The 20165-nt window shown below is 39.2% G+C and overlaps 1 protein-coding gene across 4 annotated transcripts in view; it reads left to right on the forward strand.

Moving 5' to 3' along the window:
* SHTN1 (shootin 1) overlaps nucleotides 1-20165 on the forward strand; it is a 103620-nt gene that overhangs the window by 81154 nt on the left and 2301 nt on the right. For 2 of the 4 annotated variants that reach the window (XM_037804476.1, XM_037804477.1), the window contains 2 exons: nucleotides 712-832; nucleotides 4857-5049. The exons of 1 other annotated variant lie outside the window; for it this stretch is intronic. In XM_037804476.1, coding sequence (XP_037660404.1) covers nucleotides 712-832; nucleotides 4857-5049 — 314 coding nt within the window. Of the gene's footprint in view, nucleotides 1-711; nucleotides 833-4856; nucleotides 5050-20165 lie in introns of those variants that run through there. One more of the 4 variants, XM_037804478.1, reaches the window with a different exon arrangement.

A 20165-nucleotide genomic window follows, 5' to 3' on the forward strand; every position in this document is an offset into this window, starting at 1 on the left:
CGCTCTCAGCTTCAGCATCTCTTGTCTCCTTCAGTATCTTCCCAGTCCTGAGTACATTCACTTCTCCTCTGTTGGGAAGATGGAGTTAAGATGCCCAACACTTCCTTGCCTCCCTGCATGACTATAACCTTTCCTCTTTCACACTGAAGTCCAGGTGTGCTCTGTGCAGCACTCCTTCGCACGCACTGCTGGAGGGCATTACGAGCGTCCTCTGGCATCCCCACCCCACTGTCACCAGCCATGCAGACAGGGTCAGTCTGTGTGAAGAATCAGCCACACACATTTCAGTGCCACAAGGATTTGGGTTCAGTAGCACATGGCTGCCGTATCAAGATAACCTTCTAAGGTGAGTTTATTATATCTGTTCTCTTCTCCATGCGATCTCCATGCGTTGGAGTCTTAACCATCAATGTGCAAGTTAGTACCTTTCCACTGCTCACTTGCATGTAGTTAGCTCATCAAGAGGTGTCCTGTATTGTTCTTTTGGTATGAAAGATAGTGTCAGTGTCATCAGTTGCATCTTCTTAAATGATCCAACACTATGTGCTTAAAATATGTGTGTATAAAAAGATACATATATGTAGAACAAATTTATTTCCTAATTCCATTTAAATTCTGTAATGTTTTGTTGTTTTTACTTTTATATTCTTTTGTATATTGTATTAAGACATTAACCTTTTTGTGTTTATTTTTGTTTTGTTTTCACTTTAGGGGACACTTAACAAATCCACTAGTTCAAGAAGCTTAAAATCCCTTGACATTGAAAACAGTGAAACTGAGTTAGAAAGGATTTTGCGCCGCAGAAAGGTGACGGCAGAAGCAGATAGCAGTAGTAAGCTGGTTTGAATTCTCCACAGTCCTACTCTTTACCTCTGAAACATCTTTTAAGTCCCTTTCTAACTTGAAATTTTGTTTTTATAATTATTAAAATACTTTTTAATGTGAGTGAGAAGTATTGGAAGGGGAAAGATACTTAAGGATATTTCATAAGAACTCAATGTATTTGTGTTTATCAGTATGTTTTTTAAATTCATTTGTGGGTAATCGGGCTTTTATAGATCCAGTTTGCTTAATGTAAGAGGTTCCTGTGTAAAGACGTTCAGCATGGGCTTTGGCAACAGTGCAACTTTGAGTACAGGCTCCAGAACCAGACTTCCAGCATTTGAATCCTAGCTCTCCATTTACTACTGCTTGCCTTAAGCAAATTGCTCAGCCTCTCTTTGACTCAGTTTCTTCATCTGTAAGATGAGACTAATAAAAGCCTTTACCTCTGAGGATTATTATAAGGATTAAGTAAGACAATATATGAAAAGTGCTTAGCACCATGCCTGGTTCAAAGTAAATACATAATAAATAATAGTGAATTATTAGTAATAATGGTAGCGATTGCACATCAGTTACACAGGCAGAGAGATCAGCTTTACTTTTCACATTCCTTTATTGCTTCTGCCTGTGAACGAAGTGAAGGAGAAATTCCAGCTCTGTCATCAACTGTAAGTGTACCATCTGAGCAAGTCTTGAGCTCACGGTTTGCATCCGTGACGTGTTAGGCATGTAGTAGACGTCAAAATCTGTTCTAGAATTAATATTGTCTGTCTTCAGTTTTTTTCAATCAATGTAGTAACAGAAATTAGCAGAAACTTTTATGAGGTTTCCCCTGTGGCCAGGTAGAAGGTTGGCTTTAAAAAACTACCATAAAAGTAGAATGAATTAATCATAGCTAATGGGTTAGACTCAGTTTATATCCTCTCTTCCCTTCACGTTTAGCCACTCCAATTAGTCCATCTTAACTTTTTAAATCTTGAGACAAGTGAACCAAATTTAAGTTGCTAGAATATTAAGGATTTGAGCCTTTTGATAATCAAGCTCTAGTTTTCACATAGGGACTTAATTCAGACAATTGAGTCACTTTCCTTTACCCAAAGGCAGTGTAACACCAGCCAGACTCTTTATTACACAAAGATGTAACCTTTGGTTTCTTCTTTTAAAAAATTCAGCCCTTCAGTTTTTAGCTTGGTTTGGATATTCTGCTGTATAAATCCTATAAGGATCTCCCCTACCCCCTAAAATAACTTTTTTCTTAAGACTGCTTTACAAGCATTTACTCAGCCTCCATAATGAACTGTTGTTTTTCTGTGATTTTGTGAGTGCTCGAGTCACCCTTTCCATCATTTTATTCTTGAAGTTCTTGCAAGGCATCATTATTCCATAGGAATTCGTGGATGCCATTTTAGCACTCTTGTCATTAACATTTTGTATTTTGCCACTGGCCTTATTTCTCCAGAAACATTCTTATTTCACTTATGAACTTGGTCAAACGTGCAACACTCGTTTCAGAGTTATTTTTCAATGGGAGAAATGAGAAAACATTTTCATTTTGGTCAATATGGAACTTTGAATGGAAGAAGATAGGAACACGATTTAAGCATGGTGAGGCTTTTTCATTTTATTTATTATATTCTGCCAATATACAAATATCCAATGTATTATTTGAGGGAAACTAGAATAGAAGATATATATTTTTTCAATGGAACCATTAATATATGAATAAAGAAATAAGAAAAGTAACTGGTGAGGTAGAGGGGAAACACATCCTATGGAGGATGACTTGCAGTTTAGCAGAATTTTTCTTTGGAGCTTCCTGGTAGCCAAGACAAAAATAAAAGGAAGGAAACAAACATACAAATCAATGCTTTTAGGTGATACAAACATTTTCTTAGCATCCAACTCAAAGAGCTATTTTCCATGTGAATCTTTTTACAAAGGTCATGGAATGACATAGGATAGTGAAAATTCTAGTAGGGGTCGGGGTTGGAACAGGGAAGCAAGGAAGATGCAGAAGAACCGATGGAAGGCAAATTACAGAGATTAGGAGTTTGATAGATCAGTTTGGGCTTCAAGTACACTTGAATCTCTTGAGAATTTTTCTTCTGCAAACAAAGGCTTATGGGAAAGCTTAAATATGAGGTCACAAGTGGAGAAAGGAAGTATCTTAAGAGAGGCAAAGAGAGGCAGCCTGAGATTTGCAGAATTCAGATGCCAGGTTAGTGGGTATCTTCCCCAGGGACCAATGAAGTACCTTTTCCTTTAGAATTATTCCTATAGACCTGATGTTCCCGTGTTTTACCTAGGCTTGTGGTCTACCAACCTGACATTTCAAAGAGTAACAAGTGGCCTCTTGGAAAGCATTGGAGGGCTTAAACAGGACACAGAAATAATAATCATCTTAAACATATGCTTTTTCCTTTATTTCTTTTTGTATGTAGACAAATAAGAGCTCCAGCTCAGTTCACCCACTCTCCCTCCTTTTCATTGTCGCCTCAGTTGCAGAACAAGCAGCAGGCGTTGGTGTATTCAGGACATATTGTTTAAAGCTATGGAGTGTTGCAGTCAAGTTATCCAGGGGCAGAATAGAGTTGATCTGTAGCAAATTTTAATTCAGCTTCATATTTATATTTTCAGGAAGTTTCTTTCTTGATACCCCCTGTCCCTCTCTCTTTATTCCCACATCCCCATACAGCATGAGGCTCAACAGCTGGGAGGGAAAGGCCTTTTGAACCACTCAGCTGTGTAACAATCTTGTGTGCCTAGACAGTGGATGAAATAAACAGTGAGGAAGACAGACACTGTTGCTTTGTGGGCTGGGGCTTTCCAGTGGACCAGAGGGGACTGAAGTCTTCCACATGGAATCAGGCTGGAGGAGGGTCCCAAGAGAACAGCTCAATAGTTTTCCAGCCCCTCATAGGTAGTTTTTCAAGTTAGAACTTCAGTTTTGGAGTTGACAGTTTATCCTGTTGTAGTACACCAGGCTCATTATATTTAAATGCAAGAATAAAATTCTAGAACTTTAAAATGATCAGGGATCAGCTATCATTTTGGATTGTACTCACTTGTACTTTCCACCTAGGGAGGTGATCTGACATTTCTTAAGGGGAAAGAGACCCTCAAGCTTTGTCCTCTTTCTTACTGGCACCTTTCAAAGTTGTCCTCTAGCTTCATTGTTAGAAGTTCGAATGTTGTTTGCATGTTTGTGACATGTCATAAATCTCTCCATTTAAAGAGGATTCCTTCTGAAGTTTCAAAAGGACATAGTAGAATCTTGCTTTGCGAAAAACTGCCTTGGAGAAAATCTTTCTACCTAGAGGTAGGAAAAAAATCATGATGGTGCTTAGCTTCAGTGCCCAGAATTTTTTTTAGCGATATGCCAATAATTTCAGTAACAAGCCCTGTTATATTTTTTGAATTGTGCCCCAAAGAGCAGAAAAGTCCAAAAGGTAAACAGCCAAACTCTTTGCCATTTAATTTTTATAATCCTGTGTCTGTATTTTAGGAGGAAATAAATCCACTTACTTCTCATTCACATTAAAATGAAAATGTTCATAAAAGCTGTTTAACGCTCAAGAAGCCTTCATGAGCCTTTTAAAAAGAGCCTTTTGACGTCTTTCCATTTACTGTTTAAAATGAGGAGCTGAGTTTTGGGAAGAATTAACTCTTGAGAGGCCAAATGGTTCAAGTAGGGCTGTCGGAAAGCCATATTCTGTGAGAAGAAAAGAGTTTTCACAGTTCCAGTATTACTAAGGACTTGGTCAGTGAGGGAACCATGGCCTGGGGTTTTGTGTTTCGTGGTTTCTTAAGGGTCTTAAACAATTCCTCAGCCTGGTCCCAGGGCACCGAAAAGCTGTAGTATCATGAAAGCAGAGCAAATTTCCAGTAGGAACATTTCTAGCATGCTCTTGAAATTTTAACAAATTTGGCCTTTTCATTTCTGAGGGATTTTCAGCTGATCTGTATTTCAGTACCATATTAATAAGCATTACACAGAATTATTAAACTTGAGGTATGTGTTTGGTTTTAAGGTCCAACTGGGATATTAGCCACCTCAGAGTCCAAATCCATGCCAGTGTTGGGTTCTGTATCCAGTGTAACAAAAACAGCCTTGAACAAGAAAACTCTGGAGGCAGAATTCAACAGTCCGTTCCCCCCATCACCTGAGCCAGGTGAAGGGCCCCGTAAATTGGAAGGATGCACAAGTTCCAAGGTTACATTTCAGTAAGTAATGATGCTCTTTATTCAGTAGTGTGTAGAAGAATCTGTGATGACTAACTTGTATTCCACTTTGGTTTGTTTCTCTTTGGGGAGATTTTGATTTGGTTAGCCAAAAAGTACCCTTATCCCGTCATTTGATGAACCAATTTCTGATTAAGCTTAGCTTAGAGGTCGCATTCAGATCCAAAGCAAATACCAGTGTAAATTCCTTCTCCTAAACTGATTTGTTAATCAGGGGGTTCTTCTACACAAAGAATTGACCTGGATGATAACTATTTTACATCAGAAGATACTTAATCGTTCTTTCAAGATTAAATGTTCAGATGATCCCTTTAAATGGTTCATAAGCTGTCCAAGAAGATCTGGATCTTTAAGAGGCCACATTGAAGGGTATATTTTACAACTTTATTTTCTGGTCTTTAGTTAAAATTGCTCTATCCTGAGAAAGAAAACATACTGTGTAAAGAGTTATATACATAGATTTGAATCTTCAGAGTGGCACTTTGATTGTCAAAGAGTTAATCCCGCTACTGAATGTGTTTCAGACAGCTCTAGTGGAGCATCAATTTGTTTTCTAACAATGGCAAGCTCTTTTTGAAATTAGTCTACAGTTTTACCTTAATTCTCTTGCTGTATGTCAGCTCATTTGTCACTTAAAGAAAAGGAAGAGGTGAGATAAATCGGATCAGCCGAATATTATCATCACGGTTAATTAAACCTCTGATTTCCTGTTCTATCAGGAGAGAAAGGACCCCCCACCCCACCCCACCCCCTTTTTTTGTAACTCTTGCTGCCTTAGCTCAAAGGGTGAAACCTGGACAAATGGAGGTGAAGTTCAATTTGGATCTATTTTTGCCAACTGGTATTTTCTTCCACTCTTGCATTTCTCTCATTAGTACTATTAACTTTTTTTTCTCTCTCTCTTTTGGAATGAATAGCCTTCTTTGCTGACTTACAGTTTTATTTAATTTCATTGTGTTTAAAAGCACATTTCTCCTGCAGTCATGTGTTTCCTTTCTTTTGACTAGAGTCATTTGAACAGTTGAAACAGAAAGATGATCTATATTCATTCTTCATCTTTCCCATTAAATTTGTTTAACACCTAATTTGACATCAACAATCTGGCTACATTTGAACCAATATCCAGACACAAAAGCAATTTGACTGAGACAGGTTAGTTTCGGAGAAATGCTTCAGTATGTGTGTATAGATTTTTTTCCCTTTACCATTTTACAGAGATAATCTTAATCAGAAAATACTGCAACTCCTTCCTTTTGTCTGCCTTTTATTCTCCAAAAGTAAGTGGAAATTACATTTCCAAGGAAGGAAATGAAATAATTGCAGGCCCAAGGTCTGCAAAATGTGTGTTGAATTGACAGTGAAAAGGACCCATGTGTTGGCAGACGCAGTTGTTACATGACGTAAAGGCCTTGTGAAGCTCAGTTTATTTCTCATCTTGCCTGTTCAGTGACTGCTTAAGAGACACATTTCAATTTAATTTACCTACTTAAAGCACTAATACAAATGCTGCGTGCTGCTGTATTAACTTTTAAGCTTTGTAACGTAATGCTTATTTGGTTCTTGACATTTTTTAGCTAAAATAACTAGTGTCATGTATTTTCATATTGACAGTCATTTAGAAAATAAGGGCAGCTTTCTAAAATATCTGTTTCTTACGTACAATTAGTCTATACAAATGAGTTTGAGAATTTTTTGTAAGTGCATAGTAATTATTCACTCCCAGACAGGCAGACGTCATTCATTTATGCTTAAACCTAGCTATTTAATGACTAAAGGAAGTTTAACTTAATGTAGTTATATGCAAACCTTAAAGTAAAAACTCCTCTTATCACAATCCCCTGAAACCTGCTTAACTGCTGGGAATGAGAAGGGTTATCTTCAGGGCTGTTTCCAGCTGGCCTTGACTAGTCAGTTTACCCTGTTATACTAACCATAAGGTAGAGGCAATCAGCATGGTCTTCCCTCATAGACCTGAACTGGCAGAACACTTTGAAGCCAGGTCAGTAATTAAAAAGTGCAATGTTCCCTTTGCTGTTTAAAACTGTCTTTGCACTGCACCTTTATTTTGACTTGGGGAGATGCCACCGTAGTGTTTCAGGTGTATGGCATGATCAGCTCCTGTTGATAGGGAGTTAAGGTCTAGGAACAGTGCCTGTCACAGTAGCCTCCAAAACACACACTATTGCCTGGACACCTCCTCTAGCCCCCACTGCTCTGACCTTCCTCCACTTGGGCCGCTTTGCCCAGGTCGCTTCCCACCTTAGGCCTTTTGCTTTTCCTCTCCCCTCTGCCTGGTGTGCTCTTTCCCCCCAAAGCTGTATGGCTCACTCCCTCACCTCCATCAGTTCTTTGCTCAAATGTCATCTTCTCTATAGGCCTACCATGAACCTAGTTCTCCCCAAACCCTGCTTCCCCCTTACACTACTCCATTTTCCCCTTTAGCAGGTATCACACTTCTAATGTATTACATGCTTTTGAAAATTATATTTATTTTATATTATCTGATTCCCCTGCTGGAATGTAAACTCTATGGGTTGGGATTTTTTTATTTTTTTATTTTTTTTTTCTGTTTTGCTCACTGATATATCTCAATGTTTGGCATACGTTAGGCTCTCAGTAAAGACTTGTTCAATAACTGAATGAACATATTTTTAGTATCAGTAATATAGTAGAACCTCAATTAATTTCTTTACACAATTAACCAGCATTACCCCATTATTCAACAGTCACACATATGATCAAGCTAGAGAGTAGAGGTTTTTTGTTGGTTGGTTGTTTGGTCAGCTTATTTTTTTAAACAACATTTTTTAGATACCTAGGAGTCTTACATTCAGGTCAGTCATCCATATCTTCTTTATCTTTGTGCAAAAGTTACCAGAAATGACAGTATACCCAGTTGTAAAAGAAAGATTCTGCTCTGCCAGTTGATTGGCCTCAGATAACCTACTAAGAAAGGTTTTAAATGAAAGAAGAGAAACAAAGATGTTTTCTGCATAAGATCTTCACTTAACCAGAACATCAAATAACATGTAGCCATCCCTGGAAAAAGTTTGTTTTTTCTTGTAATAAGTTCCTAAAATCAACATATATGTGCATCCCAAATAATTGAGTAACTCCTGTTTGGCAAGTTACAGAGTCAGAAATTTGCTGATTTGTTTCCTAGGGACCCTTGAGAAGGCAAGACAGTTGAGAGACTTTTAATGCTTAATTAAAATTAACCATCTTGTCACCAACCTAAAGAAAGGAAAAAAAAAGTCATTTTGTTGTTGTTGTTTGTTTGTTTTTAAGGAAAAAAGAAGAAAAAGAAAGGGAAAGATAATCAGGGATTGTGGAGGCCTAATTGTTTTTAGTTCTGTTTTAAAAATAACTTTAAAAATATTTGTGTCCTGTTAATGCTTTCTAAGTATACACTATTTAGTCATAATATTTTAAATCTAACAGTGAATGTGAATTGTGTTAAATCTTACTGGTTATAATTCAGATGGGAATTAGGCTGGGAATCTCCCTTAATGCTGTTAGGGGTAAAGAGCTAGCCAACCCACTGAACAATATAAATCAGATTTTTGCTTCCCTTCCCTTTCCTGTTGATCTACAGTAATTGATAGTGTTAAAATACTGTAAAATTAGTTGACTGAAGCTAATTAATGGGTGGGACAGTCTATAAAATTGGGAAAACTCTAAATTATAGAATTTTTAAAAGATACTATTTTATTACTTTCACACATTTAAGTAACTGAAAATAAACCAACCAAGTGTTGCACAGGGACAGAAAAACAAGAATGATTTGTATTTTATTAGTGACAGCCAGTAGACGGGAGAGGGGAGTAACAAGGAAACAAAATGTGAATGGTTTTTGTAAACCGTGCCTTTCTGTATGCACAGGGCAGCAAGCAGTGCTGGGTTATTGCCAGAACCTGGGCTCTTCAGTCAAACAGACCAGGGTTCAGGTCTGCTGTTTATTATCTTTCTGACCTTGGGCAAGTTATTTAATTTATGACTGGAAACCCTTGTGTGGTTATTATGTAAATCAGATAATATATGGAAGGTATCTTGCTAAGTTCCTTTCCTATTTTATGTTAAAATTATCATGCTGGACCATGAGTGGAAAACTGAGGACAAAAATAAGGGTTGAAAGCTAAGATATAAGACACCAGGGTTATTGAATGGGCCAGGTGACATTGGGTAAAGTCATGTAACTTCTCTGTGTTTTATTTTCTCTTTGTTTGTATTTGTGTTTTTTTCTAATCTAAAATCAAGGTGATTAGATTAGGTGCTCTCCAGAGTCCCCCTCAGCTCTAGCATCCCATGTTTCCCAAATAATCCCTATCAAGTGTGGTCACTTGATAAAGGTCACAATTAGGATAAGGAACTAAAGGTAAGAAGGTATTTTCTACCTACAATGTGTCTCTAATATAGATTTACAGTAAAAGGTAGGCAACCCACAATTGTAAAATAAATAATTTTTTACAAACCAACATCAGAATTTGAAAAGTCCAGATCAACATGTTTGTTCTCCTGCTGATAGTACTCTTAGGGGTCAAGATGTTTATTCCAGCTATGCCACTATTGCCCAAATGCTTTTAGACATGTTTGGATAGAGGAGCCTGATCACAGAGGGGATACATTTGGCAGCCTTTTCTCCCTGCTATTTTGGGGTGGAGAAAGTGGGTGAGAAGTAATGACTGCCTGCAGAGCCTCTACTGGTCTTACAAGACAGTGTCAGTATTTATTTTGATCAAAAAATGATATGGCTCATTTTAATCACCTCTATATGTTTGACATATGTTTCCAAATGACTTTGGCTTTTGAAGGTGGATTCAGTTTGTGGAAATTGCCATTGCAAATCTTTACAAAATGTGGCATAGACACTTGACGTACCTCCCCGCTATGCATACAGAAGAGCACCATGCAGCCGTCAGGCTGAAGCTGTTGTGCAGAATCTTTCCCTTTTCACTCCAGTTGGGCTAACTAGTCCCAAATTTACACATTCTGGGGTGTTAACTAATGGATAACTAGAAAACTAACATTGTTATGTGTTTTCTCTCTTTTTAGTTAATATTTTTATTAGGCTTCACTGTACATTCATATTAAAATAATATTCATCAAAGGGGCTATATCTCAAATTACAATAGGCAGGATGTATGTATTGGATTTATGGATGGAGGCTATGTTTAATGGAGCTGAACTCCAGTTTGGGGGTTGAGGATTTTGGAATTTGCTTCCATAACATTTTATTGTTACTGCATTTCACTGACATTTATTAAGCCAAGTACTTTTATATGTTATTTAATTCTCACAAATCTACAGATTGGCTATCATCCCCTATTTTATCGATGAGAAAATGGACTCAGATGAGGTAAACAACTTGCCCAAAAGTATACTCTTAATCAATAGTTGAGTCACATTTCAAACCTTTTTTTATTCTGTCTCCAAAGCCCATGACTTTTGAAGTATAGCATATGCATTAAGTGTATTAAGAGCTTAAAGAATGGGAGAGAAGGGAATGACCATAAGATTTCTTCTGTAGAAAGCAGTGATTCTACAGTGAAATTGCTTGATTGGCCCTATGAGATCCACACCCTGCTCCTCTGATACTTAGAGGTAGTGTCATCTCTTCCTCCCCCATCACCTTCCTAAGGCTCACCTAAGCAAATGTAATTTAAAAGTTTGTTGCCAAGGGAAGAAGATGTTACTCAGTAAAACATCAGGAATTCTGAAAAGGATAGCCAATCTGAATTAGCAAAAAGTCTTAAAGAATAATTGGAAAGAAATTGTTTTACTGTTTTAAATGCCAAATGTCCAGTAAAAGGGCATGCTTCACAAATAAACTTTGGAAATTACCATATCAGAACACTAGCAAAATCTACTTCAAGCTTCAGCTTAAGTTTCATTTACACTTTTTTTAATGGACATTTCAAACATGCTGAAGAATAGTTTACTCCCCAAAGTCAAACATTTTGAAAATACCTGAGTCGAATCATTGGATCAGAAAGGTACTGTATCAAATGACAATATCATGGTAATTTAAAGATTAATCACTTTTAATCCTGTTGTTTTGAAAACATACTTCTCAAGCCCAAAATAAATTTTATTACTGATACACTTTGCCATGCTGTACCTCTTTGAGAGAGCTCCAACTTTGGTTAGTTACTGGTTAGTTCCCTAGAGTGTCCTTTAATTGTCCATACGTCATCAAGTTTTCGGACATCTCTGTTATAAAGAGAGGCAGGGCAAGTAGTCATTCAGGATGAAGAAGCTGGTGAGCAGATCTTAAAAGATTTCTCCATCACAGTCAGGCCAATGCCCAACTCATGGTCTTGCCATATTGCACTTCTCAGAACAGTCTCATTTAGAAGTGGCCCTGCTCGTCCACAGTGAGCTTTGTTTGTCCATGTTTGCTTTTTCTGTTAATTACTTTCAGGAAGATAAATATCCTTCTTACAGATACAATTAAATGAGGCAGTCATCCTCAAAGATGATGTTTCATTTCAACTAGTAACTTCTATGAAACTTTGTTTCAAAAGAGAGAACCCATTTGAAAGAGAACTCAGATTCCATTCTGCATGCCGTGATTTGTAGAGATTTCATAGCTGTGTCCTCATCTGTTGGCTCTTCTCACAGATCCTTTTAAGCCCCATTTGCCATAGACCCTTCCAGGAAACACTTCTCCAATTCATCACGCTCTCTTCAACCCCACATCCCCCTCAAAGTACAAACTTTATCAAGCTCTTTTAAATTTTCATTTTGACCACCAACAGATAGCTAGCTTGCTTTTTGTGTTTTGGGGGTCAAAACAGGTCAGATTCTGCTTTATAAGAATTTTTAAATTCCATGTAGCAATTACAGGACTTCAATTTCTATAGAAAAAGTCCATTTCCAGTGAAGCCATTTTTATTTTAATTTGCATTTAATTTCTAGATCTGTAGTGTCTCTGAATACATGTATCTTTCAGCCCCACACAGATTTATTTTTATAAATAAGAGTTCATCTTGTTTGGGACATTAACTGAATACCAAAGGGTGATTGATAAAAGACAAATTTTAGATGTCTCTTGGTAAGTGGGAATCAGTCAGACATTTCTATTAAAGGAAAAAAAATCTAATTGCCTTTCAGGTTTTGAATTAAAAGTAAGACTGGTTTTATCATTGACTTCTAATTGGTCTCTTCACTTTTATCTTATTATTTCCATTGTGAAGCTAATATTAAAAAAATGAAATAGAAAAGTGCTGATTTTTTTTTTTTTTAATTGAACCTGGAGAATCAGGGTTTTTGAAATGTTACCAAATAGAAATTGAAATTCTTAATTTACTGTTAGGGAAACTTGGCATAAGAGTCTCTCTCAAACATTGATCTCAGGTGGGAATTAATTTGGTTGGCCATGTAACCATTCCTTAAGGGAGGTTTGGGTCAACATTTTGCTCAGATGGAGACTGGGGAAGTTCTTTTAGCCCCTGGGATGGAAAGGGTGGGTTTTCTTCCTCTTACTCCCACCTCCTCCATTTCCTCATCTCCTCCTCTTTCTTTCTTTCTTCCTCTCCTTTTGTGTGTGTGCACATGGAGTGGGGGCACCTTCCCTGTACTTAGTAAACATTTGTTCTGAGAGGAGACTACTAGCTGGCAGAATGAACTGCATGGAAGTTACTGCTTAATCTGATGCTCTTATACAATTAAAGGATTTGCTCTGCTCTCAACTGTAATCTTAGTCCTGCTGAATTGTGTCCCGACACTGCAGGAAACGGCTTGGCCTCAGCAAAGCTCTACCACAAAGCTTCTCCATGTGCCTTGTACATGGACAATTAAGTTTTAACAACAAAATTAGCAGAACAACTGGATGTTCTGCAAGTTGAGATCCCCTCACTTAGTCTCCCTTCCCCCCACAAGTAGTTACCCTGTGGGCTGTCCAAACGCATCCTGTCTGTGTTGTTTTACAAATGTTCTGAGAGGCAGTGCAGACAGCAACTTCTCCCAGGTTAATTGTTGACGATACATTACACCCACTGTAAAAATAACTGATAAAATGCTATTGAGTATTTCTCAAGGTGACTGTTAAAATGCTATTGAGAGATTCTGTATTCTCTCAAAGAATTAATTGCCTGCTAACATTTGCTTCCAGTTGCAAGCACTTATGATTTTAAGAGACTTTGCAAAGAATATATCATTTCTGCATGAAAAACCAAATTGCTTTTGGTGCTTTGTAGTTTTTTAAAAAGCCATCTTTCAATAGACTCTGTGATAGTTGTGTTGCTTTTTATTTGTATATAGTGGAGTAGACGGTAGATTTTTTTTTTTTATTCAAATAGAAGTAGCTGACTAGAACAGAAATGTAATTTCAGATCTAAGAATAAACTGACCCAACTTCTGAAACCTGATAAACACATTTTATTTGGAATATACTTTATCATATAACTGTAAGAAAAGTAGCAAACCGAATTCTTAGTGATTTCCCATCTTAAAAGAGAGTTTAAAGTACATAATAGAGTAAATTTAAAGAAAAACTTTAAAATATTTTTTTAAAATATTGTCCAAAAAACTTAGAATGAAAAAACAAGCATTTTTGAGCATGGCAGCTTTTTTTTGAGAAGCCATTGTTACATATGGTGAGTTTTGTGGAATACTTTATGCCTCTTAAAGTATTTATTTTCAGTTAACACTGGGCTTTTAATGACTGGGAACTAAATGGAATTTCCATGATGACTTAAAGTTGTGCAGAATTACAAAAAGCCAGCAAAGTAGCCCAACAGATACCACACAACTTTCAGAATCTTTGCCTGAGCTAAAGTCAACTGTAGTCCATCCGCTACCGGCATCGCATTTGCTGGACAGAATGGTTCAGGGTCCCGAGTCTCCCCGGGCCAGTGGACTTAGGAATATGTCAATGTCGTGATCCAGCATACACTAGAGGAATAAAGGAACTGGTCCATACACCGTTGTGTGGGATACAATCTGTGCACTGGGATGCCTGGGCTGCAGTTACTCAACTGAAGAAAATATTGCAAAATATAGTAATTGCCCAGCCATTGTTACATATGGTAAAAAAGGAATTCTTGTTCATCTTAAGGGCAAATCAGCATCTAGAGGCTGATGTCAGATTTTTAGCCATGAGTAGTATTCTGTTGTTTAACTGTTATTTTTAAAAAATAAAATTCTGTTTTTCCCTAAAATAGAATTAGAACCAAACTGACAAATCAGTTTATCCTTTGAGCTAAAATGGAGTTTAAAAAATACACAAAGTCAAAAAGATAAGTGAGCTTTGCTCTACCTTCATTTTATATGAAAGTATTAGAATTGCTAGTAATATAGAAAGCTCTATGTTAATATTTGAAACTTTATTTTGTGAAGTTTGAGGACAGTGTATTATAAGCTCCTGAAAAATAGGATCTCCAAGAGAAATGATAACTACCTCTGCTATAATACCATACTGTTCAAATGCTGTAGTACCTGTGTAAAAGGCTTGGGGGTGGGGGTGGGGGGTGGGGAGAAAGTAGAGCTCATTTTTATGCTAGGGAAAAGTATATAACTGACTTCCTTTCTGGAGTTTTCCCAGGAAACTACTTTCTAAAGACAAATTTAAGTCTTCCCGTTTTCTGTCCTTGAAGGTGGTAAATATGATTGCAGCTTTATCCATTTTTATTGTAAACGAAACACAGTTCAGACTGTCCGACTGTGCGTCATTTGTTGGATGCCTGCCACAGACTAATGCAGACGTCCCACTGGGAGACCAGAGAAGAACTATACTTTGATTCACCAGATTGTGTTAAATAGTCCAGCTGTTGTGATTTGAAAGATAGTTACCTCAGAAGTGAAATAGAAATGAACTTGGCATTTATGCCTCAAACCATTTTTATACTGTTTGGCAATCAGCTTTTCAGAGGTAGCATTTTATAAAATAACTCTCACCACTTAAAAGTTTCATTCACTGTAATGTTCAAAATGTCCCACCTTTATATTATCAGTAAAATAAAGCTTCAGTGATATGCAGAATTTGCATGAAATAAGCATTTCTCCCTTCATTTCATGAGCTTTGATTGTATTCAATTGAGCTCAGAACCAGTCTATTAGGGCTCTTTGGGGCATTAGTTAATTTGAATTGCAGCCGAAATGTTAGCTGGAATGTTGTTGAATGTAATTGGAACATGGGAAATTGATTTTGAAAAGAATTTCATTGAATGCGAACAGTGATGTGCTTTTTAAAATTTAGAATGCTGAGTTTTTATCTCTTGCACAGATTATCTTTATCAAGTTCAGCTTTGGCATAACCATTTGCAATGGTTCTGATTCTTCTGGTATTAGTACAGCTGGGACTCAGGTTGTTCCTTATACCAGCTAGTGGTCCTGCCGGCCTGAGCCCCACATTCTGACTCTCTAACAGTTGGGGAAAAGTAGCTGCTTTCCAAAAGGGCACCTGAGTTGTACCTGGGCATCAGGTTTAGTACAGTGGCATAGGTTTGTATATTGTCTCTTAGCTTTTATTTTTTGTTTTTGTCTTAAAATAATCTTTGAGCACATAGTCTGAAATCACCCAAGAAAAATATCCATTTGAATGAACCATAAATGACTACCAGTATCAAATACAGCCCAGCAGTATGCTATAGTAGGATCAAAATATTGGACAGTGAATCAGAATTGCACAATTTGAATCCTGGAGCTGCTGCTAACACATCATGTGCCACAAATCACGTAACCTCACTCTTGCATGGTGTCTCCATCTGACAAACGAAGAGCCTGAACTAGCTCACCTCTGTGGTCCCTTTCAGCCTGAGCATGCCACAATTTTAGTCATACTTCATACCACCTAGAAAATTTAAATTTTACTTGCAGATTTTGCAGCACGGGAGAAGGACTGACATTGTTTACCTTACTACTGAACTTTAATTCCTTATTGGTAGTCATTGTCCTTAGATGCTGAATTAAAGTAGGAAAATTGAACAGAATAATAGTGTTCTGCCATTCCTATTGTATTGCGGCAGTTGAGCTCCTAGGATTTCTGCTTGGGGACACGCTGCAGGTTTAACCTTCTAGAAGCTGTCACTGTGGCTGCCTAGACCAAGAGCCTGGGTTCTTGGCACTGTTACTGGTGTAGTGCACAGGCTGTTTGAAGGGGTAGCAGTGGACGTAGAATGAGGCTTACCAGAAAGTTCCCTCATCCCAGAAGGAGCCCTTTGCAGGGGAGAAGAGAAGCCAGCAGCAGTCCCTCTCAACTCCGATTAGCACAGAGGTAGCTGGGTTTTTTAAAGGGCACAAGAAGGAAGGGAAATTGGGAACTGGAAAGTACTGAGAGGGTGTGGGAGTGGTCTGGAAAGGAAAAGGGGAACTGGAGGATTGTTGAGAGGGATTTGGAAAAGGTCAGGGGGTCTGACAATGGGCTTCCAGAAGGGAGTCAGGCAGTTGTGCAGTCTTTCTGGAAATAGTGTTTTTTGTGGTTTCGACAGTATTGCCCCATGTAAGGTAAGAGCTCAGGATGGGGTCAGAGGTCCACTCAGGGACATGGCCTAGCATCAGAGAAGTCCTCATTAAAATTTGGACAAGATTCTAGGGCAAAGTTTGGACAAGTTCAGGGGAGTCAGACAAGCAGAGTCTCTTGCAAGGATTCACAATTCTGAACAGGGACTCAGAAAGAAAAAAAAATCAGTCAACATGGCAAAATTATCGTGTGGCATCATCATCTCGTTTCCAGGAGAAAATGCCTTTTATAAACAGCATGGTGCTCTGGAGAAACAGGAACAGGGAGACAGGAGCTTGCTGCTGCTGTTCTTGCTCTGCCACTGATGAGCTGTGTGATTTTAGGCCAGGTTCTTCCCCTCTCATTTTCCTCACCTGTAAAAGGACAGGTTGGCTAGATGAAGACTACAGTCCCTGCCAGCCTTAACCCACTGGGATTCCAAGGCAGTGGTCATTATGTCTACAAAACCAGTTCTTCTGCTTCTGAGGGGTGGCAGTGGACATCGAATGAAGCCTACCAGGGGGTCCCCTCATTCCAGAAGGAGCCCTTAGCAGGGGAGAAGAGAAGCCAGCAGCAACCTCCCTAGACTCCCATTAGCACAGAGGAAGCTAGATTTTTTAAAGGGCACAAGAAGGGGAATTGGGAATATGCATAGATTCAGGATGGGGTCAGAGGTATTATAATAGTGCAATAATATTGCACTATTGTGCGTAGTACAATGATCAGTAAAGCGTTTCTCAAATTGTAGCTTACAGGTGACTTAACAGATTAATCTGCGACTGAGAACAATTCTTTGGACTGAGACAATTCTAGGATAATCTCAGCTGACAGTACAAAACTGAGTTTCTAGTTCAGTCGACATTTATTTATTGCCATGTGGAGCTCTGAAAGCACTGCCGGGAAGTTGTTAGTATCCGGCTGATGAAGAAAGCTTTTCCTAGGATGTGTTTCCCACCCCTTCACCTGCATACACACGTAGGCATGGAAGCATCCGTGGTAGCTCTGTAGAAGTGATGAAGGTCATTTTGGGTTGATGGAAGTTGTTCATCTAGAATGAGATAAATATTTGGCTTTTGCATGCTTCAGGCAGATTGGCTGGCATAAGTTATGGTGGGCTCAGAGCCAAGATCCTGAAGCAGGACTGATGACTTGACCTACAGACTTTATTGTGGCTTTGAACTATAACAGTTTAGCTAGGCTGGTATCACATTTCCCAGAATTCTCCTACCCACACGTTTCCAGGGTGGGGTTGGCTACAGGAGAAATTTGCATGAGATTTAAAGGCCAGAAGTGAACCAATTAAGCAGTTGCCCTTTTCTCTCTCTCTTTTTTTTTTTTTTTTTTTTTTGATGCTCTGAAGGTAGCTATAGGGCAGGCGCTGTTACAGCTCATCTTGTTGGCATGTGACAGTAGTCAGTCTCGTAGCTCCTCCAGCTTCCCACCAATTCCCATATCTTCTTTCAGCTTCTCCAAATCCTGGGCCAGGTGCATGTGCAGCTTTGTGGGGAAGGGCTTCAGCTTACCCTGCACGTCATCTGAATTGTCAGGACTGGAGGTGGCAAGAGACAGATGCAGCTCCAGTTTCTCCTTGCTCACAGCCCCTTAATGTCCATCTTCCTTCCCGTCTGCCAGAACTGCTGACTTCAGGCCCAACATGAAGCAGCAGACACACATAGACTGCCTAACAGGCTCCCTCCATTGCCTAAAGTCTAATTTCTACAGTAAATCCCTTTTATCACTCATAGTGGCTCTGCTTCTCTGATCAAACCCTAATGGATACAGTCTTCCAGGTGTCAGAGAAAGTTGAACAACAGGTACCACTGAGGAAAGTACATTCCAAGTCATGAACAAAGCAGGCTAAGAGAATGGTTTTTGGAAAAGGATGCTGTTGGGGATTAAATCTTAACCCCCACAAAAGACAAATTCAGGTCCTAACCCTGGTCCTGAGGGTGTGAACCCATCTGTAAATAGGACTTTTGAAGATGCTGTTATTACTTAAGATGTGGCCAAACAGAATGAGGGTAGACCTTAGTCCAATATGGTTGAAGTCTTTATACACAAAAGAAATTGGATGTGGTAGTAGAAGGCAGAAGTCAGTGGAAATCAGAGGAGCAGACACACGGAGGACTGCAAGAACACTATAGACTTCAGGGGGAGGCAAGCACTGTGCATGCCTTGCTGTTGGACTTGTAGCCTCCAAAACCGTGAGACAATAAATTCCTGTTGGTTAAGCCAACCCATTGTGGCATGTGTCACAGCAGTCCTGGCAAACTAAGACACATGTCTTTTAAACAGCATGCAACTTCAGGCTAGGCTGTCATAGTGAAAGAAACTGATCCCCAAAACATAGTCACAGATGTCTTGAAAAGTGGGTCCTTGGCCAAGAGGATGAGCAATGTCATGGTGTTTTCTAATGAAGCCTGCTTTGCCAAATCCAGGCAAAAATAAAGGAACTTGCCCTTACTACAGCATAGCGTTCCTCCCAGGCTCCTAGTTGCCTCTTTGCTTTTACCACCTTCAAGGCAGAGTTACTTGTTAGTGACACTGATAACCAAACCTTATGGTTTGTATAACTGGACAGCCAGATGGAGTAGATTTCAAGCATTTGGGCAAATCTTGTGGAACTGGTCAGAAAGTGATCAGATAGTATGATCGTTGAGGTTGAGTTTTTTGCACCTGTGGCTGGGTCACGCAGGCACGTTCTCAGTAGCTGAGCATTTGTTCTGTAGCTTTTGTTGTATGAGAGAAACCTCCAGACTTGCCCACACTAAGGCTTTGTTTCTCCCCATTCATTCTGTGCCTGTTGCAGTTAGCTTAGTAGTATTCACTAATTTGTTTACTCCACAAACACCAGGATCTGAGTAGGTGCTTGGGGGTGGGGTGGGGGGGTTGTTGGGTGGTAATAACGGAACAGAGCTAAACAGTCCCTGTCTCACGGATGCTTGCATTTTATTTGAAGAGCAGACATTAAACAACTAACTGCATCACTATTTAATTTCAGTTGTGGTTAAGCCCAAAAAGGGAGAAGCATTAGGTGGTAAGAGAGTGTCTGACCGTTGGATCTGACCTGCTATGGGATCAGGGAATAGCAGAAACCAACTTCCTGGTGGAGTCCCGGGAAGATACCTTCCCCTGTAGCTCTAGGACGTGTCCTGACCCCAGAGGTGGGACCGGTGGTGCTAGTAAATGCCTAACATTCAGCTCCCTGGAACAAAAGGCCCAAATCCTAGTGTTTGCCAGGAAGACCAGAGGAGCGTGACTAGCCCCTGCCCAGCCCGCCAGAGCTGCCTCCCCCGTCAGTAATCAGGCCAGCAGCCCAGGTGGGCGCTGACCATGGCTTCTGAGAGGAGTAGGTGCCCACAACCTGATTTCCTGACACAAGGCAAGAGAAGCGTGTTTTTCAGGGATTGCTCTCTTTCCTCAACAAAATCGTCACCCGTTCTGCTTGAGAAGCAGTAGCTTCCTGCATCAGGAGAGAAGAGAGGAGGCCTCCTTATGGGAAAATAAACTGCATCTGAAAGTCACTAAGGAATTTCTCAAGATGCCTGATTCTCCTTTTCAATAAAGTTTGTGGTGATTTAGACTTTTAGCTTCTTTTCCACATCCTCCCATCTGCCCTTGGCCCTCCCCCATCCCCTGAAGTCTGACCAGGTCTCTT

This window comes from Choloepus didactylus, chromosome 15 (genome assembly GCF_015220235.1).
Source record: "Choloepus didactylus isolate mChoDid1 chromosome 15, mChoDid1.pri, whole genome shotgun sequence".
Classification (NCBI taxonomy): domain Eukaryota; kingdom Metazoa; phylum Chordata; class Mammalia; order Pilosa; family Megalonychidae; genus Choloepus; species Choloepus didactylus.